The 23,284-nt window shown below is 29.9% G+C and overlaps 2 protein-coding genes across 6 annotated transcripts; both read left to right on the forward strand.

Moving 5' to 3' along the window:
• The first annotated feature begins 549 nt into the window (after nucleotides 1-549).
• Nucleotides 550-6,263, forward strand: LOC103492189 (uncharacterized). 5 transcript variants are annotated; one of them, XR_007818932.1, is made up of 5 exons: nucleotides 551-771; nucleotides 1,295-1,496; nucleotides 2,419-2,515; nucleotides 5,161-5,712; nucleotides 5,948-6,263. XR_007818932.1 is itself a non-coding variant. In XM_008452450.3 (4 exons), exons 2-4 carry the CDS (start codon nucleotides 1,317-1,319, stop codon nucleotides 5,415-5,417), a joined length of 534 nt encoding a protein of 177 aa, XP_008450672.2. In that variant the 5' UTR covers nucleotides 550-801; nucleotides 1,295-1,316; the 3' UTR covers nucleotides 5,418-6,263. The 5 variants fall into 5 exon arrangements, 2 of the variants coding, with proteins under 2 accessions (XP_008450672.2, XP_008450675.2); XR_007818930.1 differs by having other exon boundaries at nucleotides 553-801; XR_007818931.1 differs by having other exon boundaries at nucleotides 553-801; nucleotides 5,953-6,263.
• Nucleotides 6,264-11,991: 5,728 nt separating this feature from the next.
• LOC103492191 (probable serine/threonine-protein kinase PBL7) lies at nucleotides 11,992-15,496 on the forward strand. The gene is made up of 6 exons (XM_008452454.3): nucleotides 11,992-12,435; nucleotides 12,505-12,752; nucleotides 13,651-14,036; nucleotides 14,621-14,753; nucleotides 14,890-14,979; nucleotides 15,070-15,496. Exons 1-6 carry the CDS (start codon nucleotides 12,129-12,131, stop codon nucleotides 15,193-15,195), a joined length of 1,290 nt encoding a protein of 429 aa, XP_008450676.2. The 5' UTR covers nucleotides 11,992-12,128; the 3' UTR covers nucleotides 15,196-15,496.
• Nucleotides 15,497-23,284: the final 7,788 nt, after the last annotated feature.

The raw sequence follows: 23,284 nt of genomic DNA on the forward strand, positions 1-23,284 counted from the left end.
GATTTCTACATTTAGAAGAAAACTTTGTCAGAAAGAACAAAAAATCTTAGTAAAACGAGTGTTCATTTAACTAAAACAAAGTTGTATTGATGAAGATATGACTAAAACAAAATCAATGTTCATTACAATCGAAGATGCACAGTTGTTATATTTGATTGTCCACTGAAAAATGAATAATCATACACCTTTTATTACACGAGCATTGATTTTGTTCTAATCATATACTCATCGGTACAAACTTTGTTTTAACCGATCGCTCACTTGTTATCAATGATTTTTCCCATCCATCTCAAATTTCAACCATGCTGGTAAATTGAACAAAATGATCAAACATGTTTTACTTTTAATTGACTTCAAAAAGTAAGTTAAAAGCTTTGAATCATTTCTAAATTTGGATGTTATTGTAATCTAAGATGAAACAGAGAGGAGAGAAATGAAAAGGCGACGAGGGTAAATTGGTTATTTCACATCTAAAAAAATGTCATGAATGACATTATTTTGAAAAATAGATCACTTTAACAAAAAAAAATTGGGTTTTGGTTACTTGGGACACTTTTCCAAAATATCCTCACCCTTTCCGATTTTCGGCGAGCGTTGAGTTCGACACTCTTCCCTCTCTCCGGTCAGCTTCGGAGGAAAAAAAAAAAAAAAAAACTCTGTTTCAGCCGTCGCTGTCTTAGGAGTCCATTGCTGCGCTGTCGCTGGTGTCCGTCGCAGCTGGTCGTCGGTGCCCGTCACACCCTAGGTTTCTGTCCTGTTCTCGGCATCATCGTGGGTGATTTTTTCTTCCTCTGTTTTCGGGTTAGTTCATTTTTTGTTCTCTTGGCCTGATCTGTTGATTACCCATGATGTTTTGGCTTTAGAACGCTGGGTTCTTGGAGTTTTCACTGCTGTCCTTCAAGGAGTTAGTGTTATGTGATTAGTATCATCAGATTAAATAGATGAAGTTTCATTTACTATCGTATGAAAGACATAAGTTTTAGTTTGAAAACAGATTCAACAAGGATTACAGATGCGTGGTGAATGAATTTTATCGCACATAAAATCATCTAGATGCACTAAAATTGTCTTAAAAGATAGTTATATGATTAATATCAACAAAATTAGAAAATAAATGACCTTGTATACGGGAGAATTCCTTTGTAATTTTGTTGATCTTGTATGAGTTGGTCTCAATCCCAGTAATGGGAGTTCTTACTGAGTATCTGGATGATTTTATTTTCCCTTCTCAATTAAATCTTGTTGTTGCTATGCTATCTTGTAAGCTGCTTATTCCCGTCTGTTGAAATGCCAGGTTTTGTATCATAAAATTTGGAATGGGAGATTCTGAAGTTGGTGGTAAATTGACGAGGATGGTGTTTGTTACTGTGGGAACAACGTGTTTTGATGCTTTGGTTAGAGCAGTGGACACTGAGCAAGTGAAACAAATACTATATGCTAGAGGCTATACCCACCTTCTCATTCAAATGGGACGTGGTACATACAATCCAACCAAGGTAATGTCTGTCTGTCATTGGATATGTTGTAGCTTTGGATCCAAATGTAGTCTTTATGACATTCAAACCATATTGAACATCTTCATTTTCTTTTTGATGAAAAATTAACTTTCATTTGGAGAAAAGTATTACAAAAGTCTCAATAACTAAATAAAAGGTCATGAGTTCAATCCATAGTGGCAACTTACCTAAGAATTATTTTCCTGCGAGTTTCCTTGACACCAAAATGTTGTAGAGTCAGGCATATTGTTCTGTGAGATTAGTCGAGGTGCGTGTAAGCTGGCGTGAACACTTATGAATATCAAAAAACAAAAGAAAAAGACCATGCCTTAGTCTAAAATGAGCTTGAAGTTACAAACTAGAGGCTTCAATTGTCTAGAATACTTGTAATTATGTAAAAATTATCATAGAATTTGATTTCCAAAGGGAGACATCAAAATATGAAAAACTCTTAACCTATTCTCAAGCAATCTCTAGCTCTACACCCTTAATAATCATTTCCATTTGTTGTGATTCAAATATTCTACAATATAGTATTAGAAAAGGGCCTGGTAAAGAAGGTTTCTCCAACTTGGAATGGTGTGTGCAAAAGGACCTTCTACAACATAGATTTCATGTCCACTGCTTTTTTTTTTGGAAGACTTCTCCAGCTCAAATTGAAATCCTATACTTATTTTTAAAGTAACGATGAAAACCCTCAGAAATATCCATCCCAATTTTTCTGCATAAATGGCATTTTCATGAAATGTGGTTCATATTTCTCCATTACATCTGACATGTATATGAAAATTGAGAACACACACCATTGCAGTAGCCAATTTAAAGGAAGTTGTATTTTGAAAGGATCATTTATTTTTTTTATTATAATATGTATATAATTTTATAATGAATAACTCAACCTTCATTAACTATTTATGTGCAGTCCCATGGAGAAGATGGGCTTGTTGTAGACTATTTCTCCTTCTCTTCAAGCATAGCTGATCATCTAAAATCAGCATCTCTTGTAATTAGCCATGCTGGTACAACTTCATATGTTCCTGCTTTTATTCTTTGTTGTCTATAAATGTGATTCATAAGACCCTTTTGTCCCCAGGCTAACTGGCATCTCCCTCGTGCAAATGCTATAAATTTAAATTATGATTGGTTATTATTATGTATCTTGGTATATGTGTTTCTATGACATGGATGCATTGATATTGGTAATTTCTTCACCACCCAAATATATGTGCATTCAATTTGACAGGGTATTCGAAAATGCAGTTTGATGTTGTATGTTTTTTTTATAACTATTATAAAAATACGTGTGTGTGTGTGTGTGTAGTTTTTTCTGAAGGGGAGTAAAGAATCTGTAATAACCCAAAAGATGAAACAATTGAATACCACCAAGGAGAAGTTATTGTACATTGTTCCAAATATTTCGTTAGTAGCACAATTTTCTTACAAGATTCTCTTGTTCCTTTCCTTCCACAGTTCCACAGCAGCCACAAAAATCTGTTCGACCTACTTTCCACAAAGTTTATTCAAGGAAGGGCAAAAAGGAATTGTGGCTCTTTCTAGCGTTTTGAAGTGCTAATTCTAGTTAGTTTCTTTGGTGAAATTTTTTTGAACTGGGAATTATACCTCCTTCAGTCAGTCATGTTGATTTAGTTTATATCTTTTGTTTTTCACTCGGAGATTTAGCAATCAATCTAGAAGGTGTGATGAATATCTTGTATTTTGTGGGTTTGTAGACAGTTTACCCTCTCTGATAGGTCACGCTCTCTAGTTGTGTTGAATTTTCTTGTTCCATAGCTCTAGAGTTGGTTCTCTGTCCTTGGAACCGTCAGCTCCTAATGGATGCTTGTCATGCATGCTGTCAATTTCTCGTTCTATTTCAGCATTGTGTCAGGCAGTGTTGAACTTACTTGCCATACCTTTCACTTATTCGTCAATAGCTTTTCTTCATTGATGGCCCTTGGTAATGAAGTTGTGTACTTGACTCTGATAGGTTCAAATGATATTAGCATCCCTCATGCAACATGCTGATAAACATCATTTTGGATGTTACATCTCTTGTTTGAGGTAAGCTACCGTTGCATCCAATGAGCCTTCCATCCATACAAGATAAAGGAACACAATTAATTTCTCACAAACCTCCATGGAAAAAGGATTCAAGCAACAAGGCCTGGCAAGAATAGAACGTGGTAATTGGTTTTCCAGCATGGAAACCGTGTTCTGATGCCAATTGTCTAGTGGTCAAAACTCACTGTTTAATTTTTCCATCGTGTTGCCTAAGAGGTGTTCTTCCTTGGTCAGTTTTCCAACACGAGTGTGCAGCCTCTATGTCACAAGGACATTTTGCAAAATGCAAAGTAAGGCATGGTTTGAACAGGGCCAAGACAGCACACATGTGTTGTGGGAACTAAGATATGGCCAAACACATACCTTCAGGTAGCACTGGAAGGTGGTCAGCACCCCACATCCATGAAGAAGGCAGGACAGATGTGTAGGTGGGCACACACAACAGAACATTTAAGCACACCATGCACGCAAAAGTGTGCAGCGTAGAAAGGTGCACAAGTGTGCAAGTGGCACGTAGCACCATGGGGGAAGCATAAGTAGTACATAAGCAACGTGAATATATGTGTACAGCAATGGAGCGGACTGTGGGCAAAAGCTCAAGGCTTCTCCACGGCATTTAGAATCTGAATGTCCAAAGTGTGATAGAGGTAGATTTGGAACCCTAATGGAGGAGGTACTCGGTAATGGAAAGCAGGTTGTCTTACTCCCAAATTTAAGTATCCCCAAAAACTAGGAGGGAAAATTGGGCAAAGTCTTAGCAAAGTCAAATTGAGTGAGAGGATCCCTTTGGAGGCTGTGTACCAACTGAGGGAGGAAAGTATTCGGTTTCAAATTAACTGCAATGGAGCAGGTAACGAAAATATTGTATCGTGATTCTGTCCTTTTTCTTCTTTGTTGGTATGAGTCGAGCCAGTTTAGTGGGAGATAGCCAGCCAAGGGGCTCCATTTTGCAGGTTATGGTGGGTGTTGAAGAAAGTGGCTAAGGAGAGTTTATCCTTCCAGACTCTATAGCGGTGGGTGAGTGCTATTTTATTGACCCCTAGGGACAAGGTAGTATGCTAGACCTGGTAGAGAATGTACCACCACTTTCCACCTTCCAAAACCAAAAGTCTGCTCTGTTTGAGAAGTGAATTGATAAAACGTGGGTAATCATAGTACCCATTCTTGGATCTCTTTCATCTTTTTGGACGTTTCTTTGCATCCTTCAAATTTTCAGCGTCAGCTAAGACTGCATCATTAAGAACTCCTTTCTTATTATCTTTGATAACCGATGGCAAGGTTGGAGCCTCTTTTTTTTTTTCTTGACAATATATGGGGTGGGGGAATTGAACCTCTAACTTTGAGGTTGATACTACAGACACTATGCCAATTGAGTTGTGCTATGCTACTTTTAACGTTGGAGCTATGAATTTTGATATGGAACAAACTTTTATACTCATAAATACGTTTGCACTAACACATAATATTTCTGTGCAAATTAGAAGAAAAATTTTAAAATCTTAATCTTTTTAAATATGTTTTCATCTATCTTAGACATAATTTTTGTTTGTTTGTTCGTCCTTTCTTGGCTTTGTCATTTGACAGTTGGTTCAACTTCGTGCAGGGTCCGGAAGCATATTTGAGACGTTGAGACTGGGTAAACCTTTGATTGTTGTAGTAAACAAAGATCTAATGGACAATCATCAAATTGAACTTGCAGAAGAACTAGCTGAAAGGAAGCATTTGTATTGTGCTCGTCCCCAAACACTACATCAGACTATAGAGAGCTTGAATTTGGAGTCTATAATTCCATACACACCAGGTGATGCTAAACCAGTTGCCGCGCTCATTAATAGGTTTCTAGGCTTTCCAGAAGATTGATGAAGTTGTAAAGCTTCTTTCTCCAAATTAAAACTCTTTAGTTCTTGAGATTATCAATGTTAGTAGCTTCTCCAAAACCCCAAGAGAAACAAAATTTTGGCTTTTCCTCGTTACTTTTTCAAACAATCATCCTGTCAACTGTGAGCATAAGTTGGCTTCCTGTACTTTTTCATGAACCAACAATATCTATCCGAAAGCAGCGACATCGATGACTCTACAATTACCCATCTACATGCTGGCCAGGTCATAGATATCTTCAGTCAGTTTTGACATTTTCCAGAAAGTGGTAGAGAAGGTAACTTTTGGTATCAATTATAATTTTTGAGCATGTGAGTGATGCTGATTGATCAGCAATTGAGAGATTTTAAGATCATTGAGTCTTCGATGTGATGACAAATTCACATAAGCCAAATTTTGGATGGCAGTCATATTTGGAAGAGATGAGCTTTTTACTTTATACTATCTGCATAATTTATATTATACTTTGAGTTGGAAGTTCATGGAAATTAACTCATCTTCATTCTTTCAAGGCCAGCTAATCTCTTATGTACAACAAAATAACTAAGCAACAATATGACATATCTTGTGAGCTCCAGTTCATCATGTTGAATAGCAGAGAGTTGAGAGGGACTGTTAAAGATAGGAGACAAAATTCTACACATGCTGATGATGATATTTGACAATGGAGAGTGGGGCCATCTAAGCTAAGGTAGCAATGTCAATTTCAAATGTTTTGTAGAATTAAAGGTTTGTTCATATTGATTTGTTATAAGAAATTGGTGTTAAAGTGTTGTTTACTCAATATTTTTGTGTGATTTAAAGCTTTTTGTTGAAGTTGAGATTAAACTAAGTTTTAATGATCTTTTAGACATTGGACAAACTACAAAGTAGCTTTAATAGCTTTTCTTTCATTGACTTGGAATATTCGCAACTATCTTCAGTGGGTCGTGCGGTGAGTCGCGCATTTATTTAACTTTTTGCATCTTTAGGGACCGTTTTGACCTACCAAATGAAGGTAATAAGTTTGGAGTTTGATAAATGTGAAAAATAGAGATAGAAGTAAACCGAACTCTTGTATATAAAAAGTAGAAAAGGAGGAGAATAATTTTCTAATAGAATGAAATAATTACCTATCCGTTTACATACGAATTAACATTTAAATGTTCAATTCAAACACATTCATTATTTTAATCATCAAACAATAAAAATTTAAATTTAAATATAATTAGGACATTGGTTTGAATGATAAAATTGTTGGAAATACTATGTGTTTCTATGTAATATTATACAATAATAATTATAACATAGCAATAAACATTATAATAAATTAAAAAAGAGGCAATCGACCAGGATCAGAAGTAATGAACAGTCTCCCATACATCACGTAGACGAAGAATCTCGTATGAAAATGAACATCTCTATGCGATGATCAAAATGGTCTTTTTAAAAATATTTGGCGATACGGAAAGAAAATCATGTATATTACGGCTGAGTTAAACTCGCTCTAATTTAATTTAATTTCGCTTACAAAAATCATTATCATTTTTATCATCTTATTAGAATTTAGTGAATATCCTTTCAACAACAACAACAATGCATCAAATTATTTAGAAAAATAATTCACAAAAATTTGGATATTGAACTAAACAATATTATACATTAGTCCTTTTCTAGACGGTTAACCCATAGTTTTCCCCTCAAGAAAATGTTTAATATATAAAGTAACACTTCCAAATTCATACTCTTAGAGCCAATTTTAGGTTAGTTATTAAATGTTGATTCCAATATGGTCCATCAAAATTTTGCTTTTCACCACTACATAATTAAGCTTTGTACCAATAATTTCTACATCTTTGGAAATAAGTAACAAAAGTTTTTCATTATTTGATGGAAAGTTCATACAAAATTAGATTGAAATAAAATAATAATAAATAAAATCACACCACTTAATAATCGGAAAAAAGAACACACAAAAAAGTGCATCCGCCTATCACTGATAAATCGATAGATTTTGTTATATTTGTAATTTTTTTAAAAATATTGCTACATTCTTAATTATTTTGAATCTAATTGTTATATTTGCCATTATCTCAATATTATTCGTCGGTGTGTATATATAAATATAACTAATAGGTACCTTCAAATTGAATTAAAACCTAAATACCTCCCCCTCAAAAGGAAATAATAATAATAATAATAATAATAATAAATCAAGTGACTTCAAATTTAAAAAATGAAATATATATATATTTTTTAATTTTATTTCATTTTATATTTTATAATTTTGGGAGATAGAAAAGAAGTATGATGTTAGATATTTTGGATATTGTCATGTGAGTTTGAGCTGTAAAATGATGAGAAAAATAATTTGCAAAACTATGTGACAATCTAAGATCTTTAGATTTTCATTTTGTATAGAAATATAATAAAATTATTTTCTAAAACTTATAAACATAAAATGTTCAATTAAAAAAAATACTCAAATTAACAAATTAAATTTTAAATGCAAGTTAACGTTTTTATTATAAACCTCAGTAGTATGCAGAAGTCATCTTTGTCTATGCTTTCGTTAAGTTTTGTTGGTTTTTCTATTGCATAATAAAAATTGATGATTGACTTTTTATATCAAGATTGAATCTATGAACATATATAAAAATGTGGACTCCAATAGAATCTATGAATCATCACGTGGGGTAAGTCCCGACTTATTAGACCCTCATCGATATTTTTTAAGATGGATTTTGATTTAACTTTCTTGAATAGCAGTGACACTGGAATCAACACCATTGTTCGCAACGTCAATGGTACTGCTATGCTACCTTGGAAAAACACTTTTAACAATAGGATCAGTTGAGTTTGTTAAGGTTATTGCCATGTTTAATGATCTTTCTAAAACTCTTTGAAACTGATATGTAATGCCCTAGAACCAGGATTCAAATTAGCTTATAGTTTCAGAAATCAACATATGCTGATGAGGTTTAGGATTTCGTTAACTCTATTTATGATACCCTTTGCTATAGGTCTTTTTTTTTTTTTCTTTTGAACTAATTGCAAAAGTAATGTTGGTGCTCATGAACTCACTACAAATGGTCGAAACTTTAGTTTTCAAAAAATTTGGCTTGGAGACCATCTTTTTGGCTTGATTATGCTGTTTGTTTTGATTCGATTTGTTATTAAAATTTTCAAGTTACTCTTAAAGTAGAAATGAATGTGAATAGAAATGTGTAGGGAAATTTAAAAGCCAATGACTTAAGGTATTGGTTATCCAATAATAAATGTGTTTTGTTTCACTCTCCATTGACTTTCACTTTCTTTGTCCCAACCAATGCTCTTCCACTCTCCACTAACCCTCACCTATTCAATTTTAAATTCCTCTCTTTTTTCAAATATATATAAATTAATATCTATATATAAGTCTTCTTTTTATTTTCTATTACCTCTACCTTTTCCATTATTTTTAGAGTGAATAAATATTATCAAAATGAACATAGCTGAACTAACATATGAATGTGTTATAGACCATGAGATCTGTGTTTAAATCTTCTTATCGTAAAAGGAAAAAAAATCAGAATGAAATTAATAATCTAACATAACTTTTTTTAAAAAAAATATTAGCAAAGCTCAATTAACATAGCTGTATTATCAATCTTGGTATTAGAGATTTGATTCACCAACAACATATCAAAATAGTTATACATATATATCAGAATCCTTCTAAAAAAATTGTTATCTTGTTATATTTATTATATCATTTTGTTCCTAATACTTTTAAAAATATCTTTATTTATTTTAATTTTCAAAACCCGCTGGATTTAATCCAAGGTGGTCACCTACTTAGAAATTAATTTCCTACGTGTTTCCTTGAGTACGCCCAACTATTGTAGGGTCAGACGGGTTGTCCCATAAAATTAGTCGAATGCGTGAAAGCTGACCTAGACATTAACAGATTAATTAAAAAAAAAATCTAACCATCGCATATTTTCTCTTGTAGTTGAAAACATATATCTTAGCTAGTTGATATATTTTTCAGATTAACAAAAAAGATTATAATTATACTTCGAATAATATATCAGAAAAAACTATATGTTAAATCTAAAGATAAAAATTAAAACAAAAGCAAAAAGTTAGAGATAAAAATATAAATTGCAATTCTCATTGTATTGATTTGTTTTCAAAATTAGGTTATTACTTCAAAATTGAATAAACATTACATTAAATGAATTACAAGACATTATTAAGATACAAAATTAATGAGGGAAAAAAAGAAAAAAGAACTTTTCTTTAATTGAAATTTTGTGAGTTTAATTTGTGTATTTATTAACTTTCCCTTAATTTTGTGTGTAGATTTGATTTTAATTGAAATTTACAGAATTTTGCAAATCTTTAATTTGTTTTTTAAAGTACAAGTCTTCTTTAAATAGATCTTAAACATTGTTTTTTCTGATTTTTAATTTGATGAAAACAAAAGTTTTGAGGTAAAAGTTGATATGAATCAATCTTAGGAATCTCAAACAAATTGTTTTTTTTTTGTTGGGGTTAAAAACCAATTAAAGATTAAAAAACATTATCATAAAGTATTGAATTATTTTATATAATATAAGCTAAGATATATTGGGAATAGAAATGTGGAAATGTATGGTGGCACAATTTCATATAACACTTACCCAATCACAACTCCCTTTCCCCATCACACTCAAAAGTCAAAGTTCTTTTTTTTTTTTTTTTTTTTTATAATCATATCAAATACATATATATATGTATATATGTGTGTATATATATGCATAGATGTATATATGTATATATATATATATGTATATATGTATCTGTATATGTATATATGTATCTGTATATGTATATATGTATATATATATGTATATATGTATATATATATGTATGTTTTTAGTACGTGCATTTGTTATTGAGTTTGTAAAAGGTACGGTTTTAGCTCTTAAGTTTTTCGAAACAAAAAATAAACTTGAAAAGACAGGTATTTGTTTTAAATTACAAAACAGTGTGAAAATATTTTAAAATGTAGCAAAAAAAATATTTAAACAGATATTTTTTTCTTTCTTTAGGATCGTCGTAAAAATAGATACATTAAATCGTGTATCAAATATGTCTGCATAAAACAAATACACTAATTCGTGTGTTAGATTCGTAAGTATCAATATCTGATACAAATTCTTTTCCTCACATGAAGTATCTATGTTTCATGGATACATAAATTCTATCACTACTAAAGTCTATCATTAATAAAACATAGAATTTTACATAATTGTAATATTTTCAGTAGTTTAACGATTTATAATAATTTTTTATACTATTTTTAAAAATTCAAAATCGAAAAGATTTATATAAAAAATTTAAAAACCAAATCCACAAATTATTTATAATTATGAGACTAAAAAGAGAAATTTTCAAGAAAAGAAAAGAAAAAGAGAGAGTGTGTGATCAATTAAAAAAGGATAAAAAAATTGTTGTGTGATAGAAAAGACAAAGACAATTCCTTCACTAAATACAAAACCATTGGACCAATCCTTATTCTTTAAACCCATTTGCTTCTCACGAGGCACTAACTCTTTTTATATATATATATATATATATATATATACATATATACATATATACACACACACACACACATATATATATATATATATATATATATATATATATATATATATATATATATATATATATATATGCATAGAGAGAATTAGAACGAACACTAAGGAAAGAAAAAAATATATATTTAATAATGTCGTTGCCGTGTGATTATCTCTTAATAATCATTAGACATTGGCTTCAAAATTCTACATACTATTTACTAACTACACTTATATACTCGAATATTTTTCTTTCTTTTGTAGTTTTTCTTCCATATATTCAAAAACTAAAACAAAAAGGGACAACTAGAGGATGTCGACTAATGCCAAATGACTACTAATAAATTTAAGGTTAAAAAAGTTGTTGACTAAAAGAGTTTAGTTCAATTGACATCCGAGTGCATTGTTAAGTACAGTGTTTGTAATTTGAATCTTTCAAACACCAATTATTGTACTAAAAAAATATAATAATAATTTAGTTATTGAACTTTACTAAGTAACAATTTAGCTTTTAGATTTTGAAAATTGTAACAGTCTAATCTTTAGAAAATTTCCATCAAAATAAAAGTACAAACTTGTATTGCACAACTACTTAATGTATATAATTCATAAATAAATTTGATTGTTCCATTAGTTTTTTCATCTATATATTAAAAAAAATTTCATTAAATCTTATCGATTAAGCTTTAGAAACTACAATTTTGCTTTCACGAAAGTTTAAAAACCAAAAGTGTTTTTTTAATCTAAATTTAAATATCTACCTTTTACTAACAATTGTTAACCACATTTTCTCCTATTCGTATTTTTTTTCAATTTAACATTCACAAGATTGAATCACAAACTTTTAAAATGTTCGTAGATATCTTATTCACTCAACTATGATTTATTAGATAATGTAAATAATTACCACCTAAAGTTATGGACTTTAGTGGCTTCCATGAATGATTTATATGAGGAGTAGAGAGATAGAGAGAGAAGAGACAATGAATGAATGACCTCCTAGAAAGGGAAACTCAACCTCCATTTACATTCAACATCATTTCTTTGTGAAGAAAGAAAAGAAAAACTCATCTTCTTCCTTTTCTACTAGCTCACCTCAATCCTCATGGAAGTTAACAACAATTCAAGAACACCACCACCACCAAGAACCCACTTCCATAACCACAACAATTCCAAATCCCACCAACATTTCCACACCCACAATGCCATTCTCAGCTCAAATTCCATCCTCATTATCATTGCTTCAATCATTTCCATCACCATTCTCCTTGCCATTTTCCTCCTTATCTTCATGCTCCTTCGTCTCAAATCTGCTCGAAACACTGCCACCGCTACCGCCGCCTCCTCTGCCACCACACAATCCACCACATTCATCATCCCTCACACATCCATCAATTTTGACTCAAGCCCAGGTAACCCATTTTCTTGTGTTCTCTGTTTTCAATACAAAAATTAAATTTTGATTGGTGATTTGTTTGCAGAAGTTAAAGGGGGTGGGTGCTTATATGGAGGAAACTCTGGGAGAATTCCTCAGTGTAGAATCAGGGGAGTTCAAGTTTTCACTTATAAGGAGCTGGAATTGGCTACTGATAATTTTAGTGAAGCAAATGTTATTGGAAATGGAAGATTAGGGTTTGTGTATAGAGGAGTTCTTGCAGATGGAGCTGTTGTTGCCATTAAAATGCTTCATAGAGATGGCAAACAGAGGGAACGTTCTTTCAGAATGGAGGTTAGTAACTTTTCCTTCTTTCTTCTTTCTCTGTCTCTCTTAACAATGTCATTACTAGTTTTCAAGTTTTCGAAATATGAGCCTAGTTTTTGGAGTTGGTGTTGCCATTTACATCATCCTTCTAAATCTTTTTGTTAAGGATGAACTAAATTTCGTTGTGTTAGTGTCAAAGATAGCATGGATTTTGAAAACAATAAAAACTAACCTATTGCTTATGTCACGAAGCACTGGCCAACGTTAAATTGTACATTTGCGATCGCAGGTTTGGTGTATTGACAATTAATGAGAGTCGGAATGTGAATTTTAAGGTTTATGAAGTTCAAATTCTAACCCATTATTAAAATTTTGTTTATCTTATGACTTTTCTCGATGTGAAATCGTGTTCGGGGTGATCTCATAAATTCTTGATGGTTGAGATCCGCAATTGTGAAGGGAAAATATAATGTTGGCCGGTGCTTTGTGAAATATGCAAAATGTTGGTTTTCGTTGTTTATAGAATTTATGTCATTTGACATTAATGAAACCAAGTTCGGGTAGTCTGTACAAAAATTTCTTTCTTCTACGTGTATTATTATTAATTTTTCAGTAATAAGACAAAAGTGAGAAGTTTGATTTTTACTGCTAAATTTCAGCGTCAAAGTTTCAGTTTCGATGATGTTTTGAACTATGAACTTGAATAAGTGTTGCAATTTAAACCCTATACTTGGACAATTAATACATATAGGTATCTGTAATGAGACGTACTTTTATAGTTATTGGTTCTTGTGGTTGTGTTGGATGCTTTTATTTGATTGGTTTTCCTACTGTGTTTCGATTGTAGGCATTTTCTTGATAGGATTTGTTCTTTATTTGGAGTTGAAATAGATGAAATTGAAAGTTTAAGATGATTCATTCACAGGTGGATCTCCTAAGCCGCTTGCACTCTCCTTGTTTGGTGGAGTTGCTTGGCTACTGTGCTGACCAACACCATAGGCTTCTGATATTTGAATTTATGCACAATGGCACTCTTCATCATCATCTACATAATCCCAACAGCGAATCTCAGCCATTGGATTGGAATACTAGATTGAGGATAGCCCTTGATTGTGCCAAGGCACTTGAGTTCCTCCATGAGCATGCTGTTCCATCTGTTATTCATAGAAACTTCAAGTGTACCAATGTTCTACTGGATCAGGATTTCCGAGCTAAGGTGTCAGATTTCGGTTCGGCCAAGATGGGCTCTGACAAGATCAATGGTCAGATATCTACACAAGTCCTTGGAACCACAGGATATCTAGCACCAGAGTGAGTTTTCCAAACAAGCCTCTAGTATTTCATTACTTCCACTATTTTGAACTCCTGCTACCAAAAAAATCAATCCAATTCTTCGAATTGCCTCCACGTGGGTCTCTGTACGCCTATTACATTGTGTCATATTAGAAGAATGTGAATCTACATTTACCTGATTACGCAACGTAGCTCAATATTTTTAGGAAGGAGTACATACTACAATAGTACTGAATCAATCTTTTTATTAGAAAAAGTATAAACCTTTCTACTGATAATCATATTCATAGAGTTAGTTCTATATTGTTGAATCTCTTGAATATTTTATATGGTGCTTCGAAATCTAAGTTGAATTCGAATTTACGTTATTTATGATTTTCGCCTTAAGGTTTACACGAAAGCAACTATAGAAACTCTCTAATTCTACTGGTTTCTCTTGATCTCTGATCTGCATTCTTATAACTTTCTCTCAACTTCTCTCCCTTTGCTTGTGAATATAGTTAACATATTGTTAGTGAATAATGTAAATCTTTGTCTTTGTTTGTCGATTTCACAACACATATTTCAGTTTATAATTCTCTGTTGGGAATAAATATGTATAGGTATGCTTCAACCGGAAAACTCACAACAAAGTCAGATGTGTACAGCTTTGGTATCGTGCTGCTAGAGCTATTGACTGGTCGAGTGCCGGTGGATATCAAGAGACCACAGGGCGAGCATGTTCTTGTCTCATGGGTTAGTTAATACTGTTACATTTCAAAAACCTATAAGGCTGCAAAAAGCTACCACAAAATAATCTTTAACAGAGCTATATTGAATCATATAATCATCAAATATAAGAAGTCTAATCTCCTATTTACATGGCTTTTAGGCTCTCCCAAGGCTGACTAATAGAGAAAAACTGGAAAAAATGATCGACCCAGCTATTCAAGGGAAGTACTCAAAAAAGGATCTAATTCAGGTTTGTTAATCCTTCTATTAACATTCTAATTATGAATTTGCTAATCTTACACATTCTTATTTATGACCCCCATAAGTATCTGTTTACTAGGTAGCAGCCATTGCAGCCATGTGTGTGCAGCCTGAAGCTGACTACCGGCCTTTGATGACCGATGTTGTGCAGTCACTGGTTCCTTTAGTTAAGAACCCATCGTCATCGTCTCGGTTCTTCAAATGACATTTAAGCGAAAAATTATACAAGTTTCCATTAAGATAGCCTCATGGGTTCACTAAAGTAGGTTTCTTTTTGGTGCTTCCTGCAGTTTTACTTTATATAACTTTTATGAAATGCAGATTAGAGCATGTCAATATGAACCTATAGAGGCTACAAACATCTACATTAAATTCTATTAATCAGAAACGAGACGTGTACATAAATTTTTGAGTATCATTTGATGCTACAAATTAAAATATTTTTACTGTAAACTGTCGAGAGAGTTGATATAAAGCTTAGAGCCAAGTGTTTCTGAATTCTCAAATGATATTTTTTAGTCCGTCAAGAGTTAGAGAAACTCGTTAGAACTATATTAATTTCTAAAATTTAGTGGGTCAACTTTAAATTTTAGGGGTCAAATAGAGATACGAAGTAGTATCATAATCTCTTCTTAAGATTGGTTAGAGTTCAAAAATTGAGATATTATATTAGTTCTACCCAATGCTTGAAATATTTATGTTGATAAAAATATCGAAGTCATAATTTTATGAAAGTCTCGATGGAAATAAATATATATATATTTTTTATAGTTTTCAAATATATCAACAACATTTGATGTTTACTTTTTGTGTTTCATGAATTTTCCCTTCGTATCGATATTGAATCCATGGAAGCATGGAGATATTTTTAAAAATATCAATATATATATCGATTGAAATTCAGTACTATGGTTCTACAATATCCTCAAGATTTCTTTAAATACATGTCTTTCAAGTCTCAAATCTTGAAAAGAACACTAGAATCTTTTTAACTATAAAACAAGAATGTAAAGGATATAGAAGCAACCTAGAGAGAGACCTTAGCCAACTTTAAGTAATAGGACCATCCACAGCCATAAACTTTACAACCATGACAAAAAAATCCAACATGGGAAGCATCTTATCATGAGGTAAGAAACTTATGTACCATCCTAACAATGGAGGTAGAAAGAGAAGCTAAAGAGCCACTAAAGTTTCATAAATAAGACAATGTTTTAGCCCATATATATATATATAGTTGTGTTCTTTCTATTGGAACAGTTAAAAAAAGTTGACAAGACAAATGCAATGGGAAGAGACAAATGAACTAAAAGTAAAGAGAATTTTACTCTGACAAAGGTTGAAAATGAAGAATAATATTGTTCTTTGAGGGAGGGAGTAATACCAACTCTCGGTTAAATTAGAAGTTTAGTTTACGAACTTTTATATGTTTGTCTTTGATATATCCCTTTTGAAATTTTAGTTTGCAGTTAATAGTTGCTTCTTCAAGTTTAAAATTATCATATAAATCCACAAACTCTTATAAATTTGTGTCTAGCATCATGAATTTGATCAATCGAACATTCTTAAAGTTAGGTAGACCCAGTGTACATAACAATTCTAGTCTCTATATTTTGAATTGTCTTTTTAAAAGAGTGAAATTACATACCTTATGATTATTGAGAGACTTATTTGAACGGTTATAAATATAGAGATTATTTATGTTAATTAACAAGAACCTAGTTCGACTAACACATGTTTGTACCTAACAACCAAGAATCTTGGGTTCAAATCTATAACAAAAATTGATACCATATACAATCGTGGTTTTGCATTGCACAAAGATAAAGAACCTCCTTGCCCATTCAACCTAATTCAAACTTTATTTTTTAGGCAAATGAGTCTTAACCATCGAAGCAATGATCTTAAAATATTGGATGACAAAAGTTTAGATGATTTACATGGAGAGAGTTTGCTATGACCTAGTTAGACTACATTAGGAAGAAGGCTTACGATTACGATGATTATATAAAGGGAAAAGAGTAATTTAGGTTATTATATCAATAATGACAGTCATTTATGGACTCTTATCGGTTATAAAGTTTTGAGTTTTGAACATTTATACCATGTTTCGTTTTCTTACGTGACCAATTCAATATGAATAACGAACTTATCTTTTTAGAATAGAAGACGTTTGTCATCTTGTAGTATTTTCTATGGAACAAAGTCAAATTAGATTTCAGAGACAAATTTATGACCGTTTTTATTTTTATTCTTTACATTATTGGTGACACCGAGATATCAAAATGAATTTGAGGATATTTTTTAGTGGATTTCTATCTTTTATGTACTTAATTAGTAATATTCTTCTAAACATGTGACACATCTAAGAATGAAACATCTAACTTTAAAATTAGGATCACCAATGATTAATTGAGCTTCAATTTTTTCCATTTGTGTCCATTGTTATTAAATTAATATAATCTTTATGAAGCATTCAAAATATATCTTCTTTTTATATATACATATATAATGGTATGATATACCAATGATAAATCCTAATAACATAAGGATAATGGGTAAATAATTATTATTGACAAAAAATGTTGTCACAAAATAAGATTGGTTCTATATCGACATCTTTCATTGAGATTTTAACATTTTCATGAATTTAATATCGATTTGAGAGGTTGAATTAACATTTCTATATCCTACGGTACAAACATAAAAAATAAACAACAAAATGTTATTAATGTGAATGTAGTATAAATAATAATTTATTTTAAAAAACTTAGAGGGTTTATTTACTAATTTATATATCTTTTTAATTTTTAATTATTTTTTTTTGTCTAGAATATTCAACCTTTCTTAAATTCTAATAGTGTTCTCTCTAACTTCCTATTCTTTTTCCCAAGTCTTAAACCTATCCTATATAGACATTGTTATTTTCTAATTCTCATATATATATATACACACAACCATGTGCTAATATATTTTTATTGTTATTGTTTTGTGATTTTGTTATAAGTTCAAAGTAACTAAGCATGATAATTAATGATGACTTATTGGGGTAATAATAAATTAATTAACAAAGGAATCTAGTGGGTAATTCTTGGTTGTCTCCTTACTAAAGAAAAAATTCCTCACCACACATTTATTTTATTGATAAATTTTCAATGGAAACAAACAAAAAGAAAAGAAGAAAAAAAGAAAAAAGAAAGAAAGAAAGTGTTTGAAATATTTTATTAACAATTTGTAGTAAAATTAAAGTAATTAATTAGAACCACAAGTTTCATGCATATGCTAATTATAATAAAATTTATAATTGATAGTTTACTTTTCAAAATAAGATTAATGAATGTTGAAGTTTTAATTTAAAGTTAATTAGGTTTGGTATTTGATATTATGTAAAATTTCACGTAAGGGATTTTTTAAGAAAATAGCAAAATATTAAAATTATTTATAAAATATAGTAAAATCAATCAGATAAACTTGTAAATAGTTTCAATATTTTATTATCCATAACAAATATTCCACTACTAAAACAACACCAAACAATGATTGATTATATATAATATTTATGTCTACTCGAAAAATCTCGTCTCCAACTTTCATAACATTTTTGTCTTCAATATTCTTCTTATCTATCTAAATACTTTCATGGTATCTTAAACTTAATCGTAACTTTTTTTATTATAGAATTTGAACATAGGGAAACTAGTGCAAGGCGAATGCCAACCCCATGATCCGTACGATTTTTTTTTCATAAATGACAAAAATGATAAAAATATATACAAAATATAGCAAAATAAACAAAAATATTTAGAAAATAGCAAAAATTAAAAATTTCCCTTTTTCAAATATAATATGAATATATTTGTTAGTAGAAAGTTTATGTTATAAACATAAAAATTGATATTTCTGCTATTAATTATAATTGCTGTTGAGCCAAAAAAATTCACATGAATTATTGAGTTTATTTTGGTTATCAAGTTCACAATCTTTATGCTAAATTATTGTCATCATATATGTTATTAGCTATTTTTGGATAGGTAATGAAAATTGTAAGAGATCTACAACAATTCTTTTATGTTTAGTAGATTCGAGTTGTTTATAGTGAATTATAAATTTGTGGTTGTTGGTACAAGAAAAGAGACTGTATCTAAACCAAATTTTGACATCAACAAAAAAAATAATCTAAATTTTGCGATGTTTTCACTTATTTTTTTATTTAAAATTTGTAATAATTTTTTTCTTCGCAAAGTTTGTAAACGATAATTGAATTTGTACGTCGATTTTGGAAGCTAAATGAAGTTCCAAAGAATTAACGGAAGTACGATGCTTTCCTTTCAATCGAAAAAAAAAACTTGACAATTGAACGGTTGATTGAGCTACATAAGGTGAAATCGATATACCAAGAATTTTTTTTGTTTAAAACGAAAATCAACTCCATTTAATTTTTAAAAATTAATAAGTTGATAAATAAATAGAGATATTAATTAATTACTATGAGAATAATGTTTATAAACTTAATTCTCACGTTGTTATCGAAACTTAATTTTTAAAACATGATTGAAAATTGAATTAGTATACCAAGGAACGAATGAATCGTAGTTTTTAATAATTATTCTTTTTAAAAATGGTGAAAAATCTAATAAATAAAAATGGTTTATATTAGGAAACATAAAATTGAAAAACTAAAATTTGTTGTATTTAGGAAAAAGAATGAAATAAATATAAAAGTTTGAGAAATAATATAGTAAAAAAAAAAAATACTTACAACAAGTAAAGTTTGCACATAAAAAAATAATAAACAATCTATTATATACTTGATTAGATGTGAACACAAGCTGTCACACATTGAAAAATCACAATATATAGTTAAGCAAAGTTTTTATTTTGACAAATAATAAATATAAGGCAAAAGGAAATCTATTAAATCTATTAATTACTAAACATAGCTTGTTATTATATATATATATATATATATATATATATATATATATATATATATATATATATATATATATATATCATATTAACTTTTACCTTAAAATGTTCATTATACAATTGCTACTATTTATATTTTATTACTATCCCTTTGATTTAACATAGATGAGTGATAAAAGTATAAACTTGATATCAAAATCATTTTAAATAAAATAGAGTGACATTTGTAGTAATTTTGGTTTCTTTGATTTACTATTGACAAAATTATACATCTTACTATACATCACTTTATATAGGTCTGTATTTAGGTCTGTATTTTCATGAATGTTACCGTAACGTGGTTAATCACATATCAATTTAGGTATGTATTTTCATGAATGTTACGTTTCTAATAAACTGATTTCTTAAAATTATTTTATATGTATTTGTTTTCATTAGATATTATTCATATTTATACTATCTAGTATATACATAGAGATTATGATTTTTTGTTTGTCCAGTCTAGACGTAAAATAATATTATCATCGACTTAGTATATAAATAGAGATTATGGTTTTTTGTTTGTTCAATCTAGACGTAAAATAATATTATCATCGACTTGAGTAAGAGTTGCTAATTAACTCATACCTATATAATATATATATTATATACTACAAAAGTAAATAAACATAATGGATAAGGGGCAAAGATATAGAAATTAATCTTTTAAAAAATAAAGCAAAAATTCAAAGGAATGGATGAACATAACTATGGTGACAACTTAAAAAATACAACCAATATCACAATTCTAACAAAAAAAAAAAAGAAAAAATTTACAAAATACATCCAATTAAAAACTTGTATTTGATGCTGAAGAAGGTAAGTTTCTATTTCTTCAAACTTTTGTTTTCTGTCTTCTTTTATTCCTATTGAAAACTGTCATGTGTATGGCTGAGATCGACTACTCTTGGCCTATCTCTAATAGGAAGGTTCTCTTCCAAAGAGAAAATGACAAAAACAAAAGTTTATTTTCTTTAATTTTATTTTAATTTTAATCTTTATGTCCAATCAAAAAAGTGAGTTGCTACTGTAAAACGTTAATAATTGAGAGGCACTTATTGTAATTACAGTTTTTGCATGCATGCAATTGCAGAAAAACCATCATATACATATATATACATTACTATTTGCTACCTACTACTCTTTTCTTCCTATCTTATGTATATAGATATTGCAACTTGGGCTTAGAAGGGCACATTTACTTTCTTTGTATCTGGATTTTGGAGTCGTACAGATCATAATCGATAGGAGGTTGAAATATGCGAGATCGTAAAGCAGTAACTGAGCTTACGAGAAAGAGGCAGAAAGTATAGAAGACATTTTATTCTTGAACCCGTACGTACTTCGGTGAAAAGAAAGAGGCATTTCACTCTTGATATTGGAATTGAGAAGCATTGAAACCCTTACTAGGACATATATAAAAAGGTTTAGATATATATAAAGTTAGGGAAATTGGTTTTACTTTAATGTATATATATATTTGTAGTATTTTTCTAAAAGCCAATAGCCTCAATTGTACATTGGAGTACTACTATTGTTTTCACCTTGTGTTAAAGGAAAGAGAGAGAGAGAATTTAGTTGTGAATATTATAATAAATAGTTATTCATTATTTGATCAAGTTGAAAATTTATTTATGGTTTGCTTTTCCTCTTTTAGTTGGTTGAAGTAATTGATATAATTTATTGATTGATTTGTGGATATACAAACATTTTTATTTAGTTTTGAGGTGGAATTTAGCTAGAAAAGTAAAGCTTTTGAATTTGAAGATATTCAAAAAAAAAAAAAAAAAAGTTAAAGTTTTAAATATTATTGATAATCATCTTGTGATTTTTTTTCAAAAAAAATGAAATTTATAATTATTACTATACTTATGAATTCCTTTGTTTTATTTTACCTTCTTTGAAAGTTAAAGTTAATCACGTTTTAAAAAATAAATTAAAAGGAGTAGTATTATTAAAATTAGCTTTATGATTAATTCTTCAATTTGGTTAAGTATTAAAATATAAAGAGATTGAGAAAAGAAACTTAAAAACCAAAAACAATAATTTCAAAGCTCCTTGGATCATATCCATCTTATTTAAAGTTTTTCTAATGTTTTTAAAAATAAAATAAAATGTAACAATTAGTCCTAAAGTATAGAAGATTGTTAATAGTATTTTCAATCCGAATTGCTTTTTCTATATTCACTTGATTATCTTTTGAGTTTAACATAATGTTTATTAATTAGGGAGATTCGATTCAACTAGTTTTTTGATTGACTTAATTAAGAGTTGAAAATAATGGTTTGACATTAAAATAATACACTAATATATACCTTTAAAAAAAGAGAGAAGAAAACTAGATATAAGTTACGTTGTCGAACCAACCTCCAAATAGAAGGAGAAAATTTCACATCATGTATACATGAAAAATTTATATAACAAATGAAGATATGAGACCTCAATCCCCACATATCTAAATTCATATTACTATAGAAAAGACTAATTTCTGTTGATCTTTTTATAGAGATTTTTTATGAACAAAATGTGCTATACAATTAAAGTAGAGGGTGAGGAATGTATGTGGTGGGTAATCATTTTGGTTTTGAAAAGTGAGAATATAAGAGTGAGGGAAAGGGTTTCCTTTAGAATTGGGTATATATATATGAGAAGAAAAAAAAAGGGACTAATTAAGGGTTTGATTGGGAATAAAGGTTTGAGACAAAATCATAAATTAGTTTGCTTTTTTTCATCAAAAAAGTTTGTGATGTAATGGGACTTACCCTATATGGCTATTTCTTTGGAATAACTCTATCTAGTGGGGTTTTTTCCTTTTGGAAATAATTATATATATTCATGCTTTATGGGAAGAAAAAGGGCATAGTTGAGAAAGACTTGCATTGGGTTGGTCCAATTAATTATCAAAGAAAATTGATGATTAAAAGAAGAAAAAAAAAAGGGAAAAGAGAAAACTCTCAAGTTTAGAGACAATTGACAAAAATGATTAGATTGTAAAGACCCTACATATAGAAGGCCATACACATCTCTCTCCATCATTATACAAAATGATAATAAAACAATTAAAAATAGTACATGCATGCATATGTGTATGTTTTTAAGAAAGTTCATATATATAATTATATATACATGTATAGATATAGAAAGAAAGAAAGAAAATAAGCACAAAAGAGAAGTATATATGTAATTTGGTTGAGGACATGTTTGAGGTTTGTGAATGACTTCAAAATAGTTAAAATCATAATTAATTGCTATATTTTTTTCAAAAATCAAGTTGGATGATATGATATAAAATCCAAACTACAAGTTGTGAATTCAAACATTAACTT

The sequence above is a fragment of the Cucumis melo genome, chromosome 2 (genome assembly GCF_025177605.1).
Source record: "Cucumis melo cultivar AY chromosome 2, USDA_Cmelo_AY_1.0, whole genome shotgun sequence".
Taxonomy (NCBI): Eukaryota; Viridiplantae; Streptophyta; class Magnoliopsida; order Cucurbitales; family Cucurbitaceae; genus Cucumis; species Cucumis melo.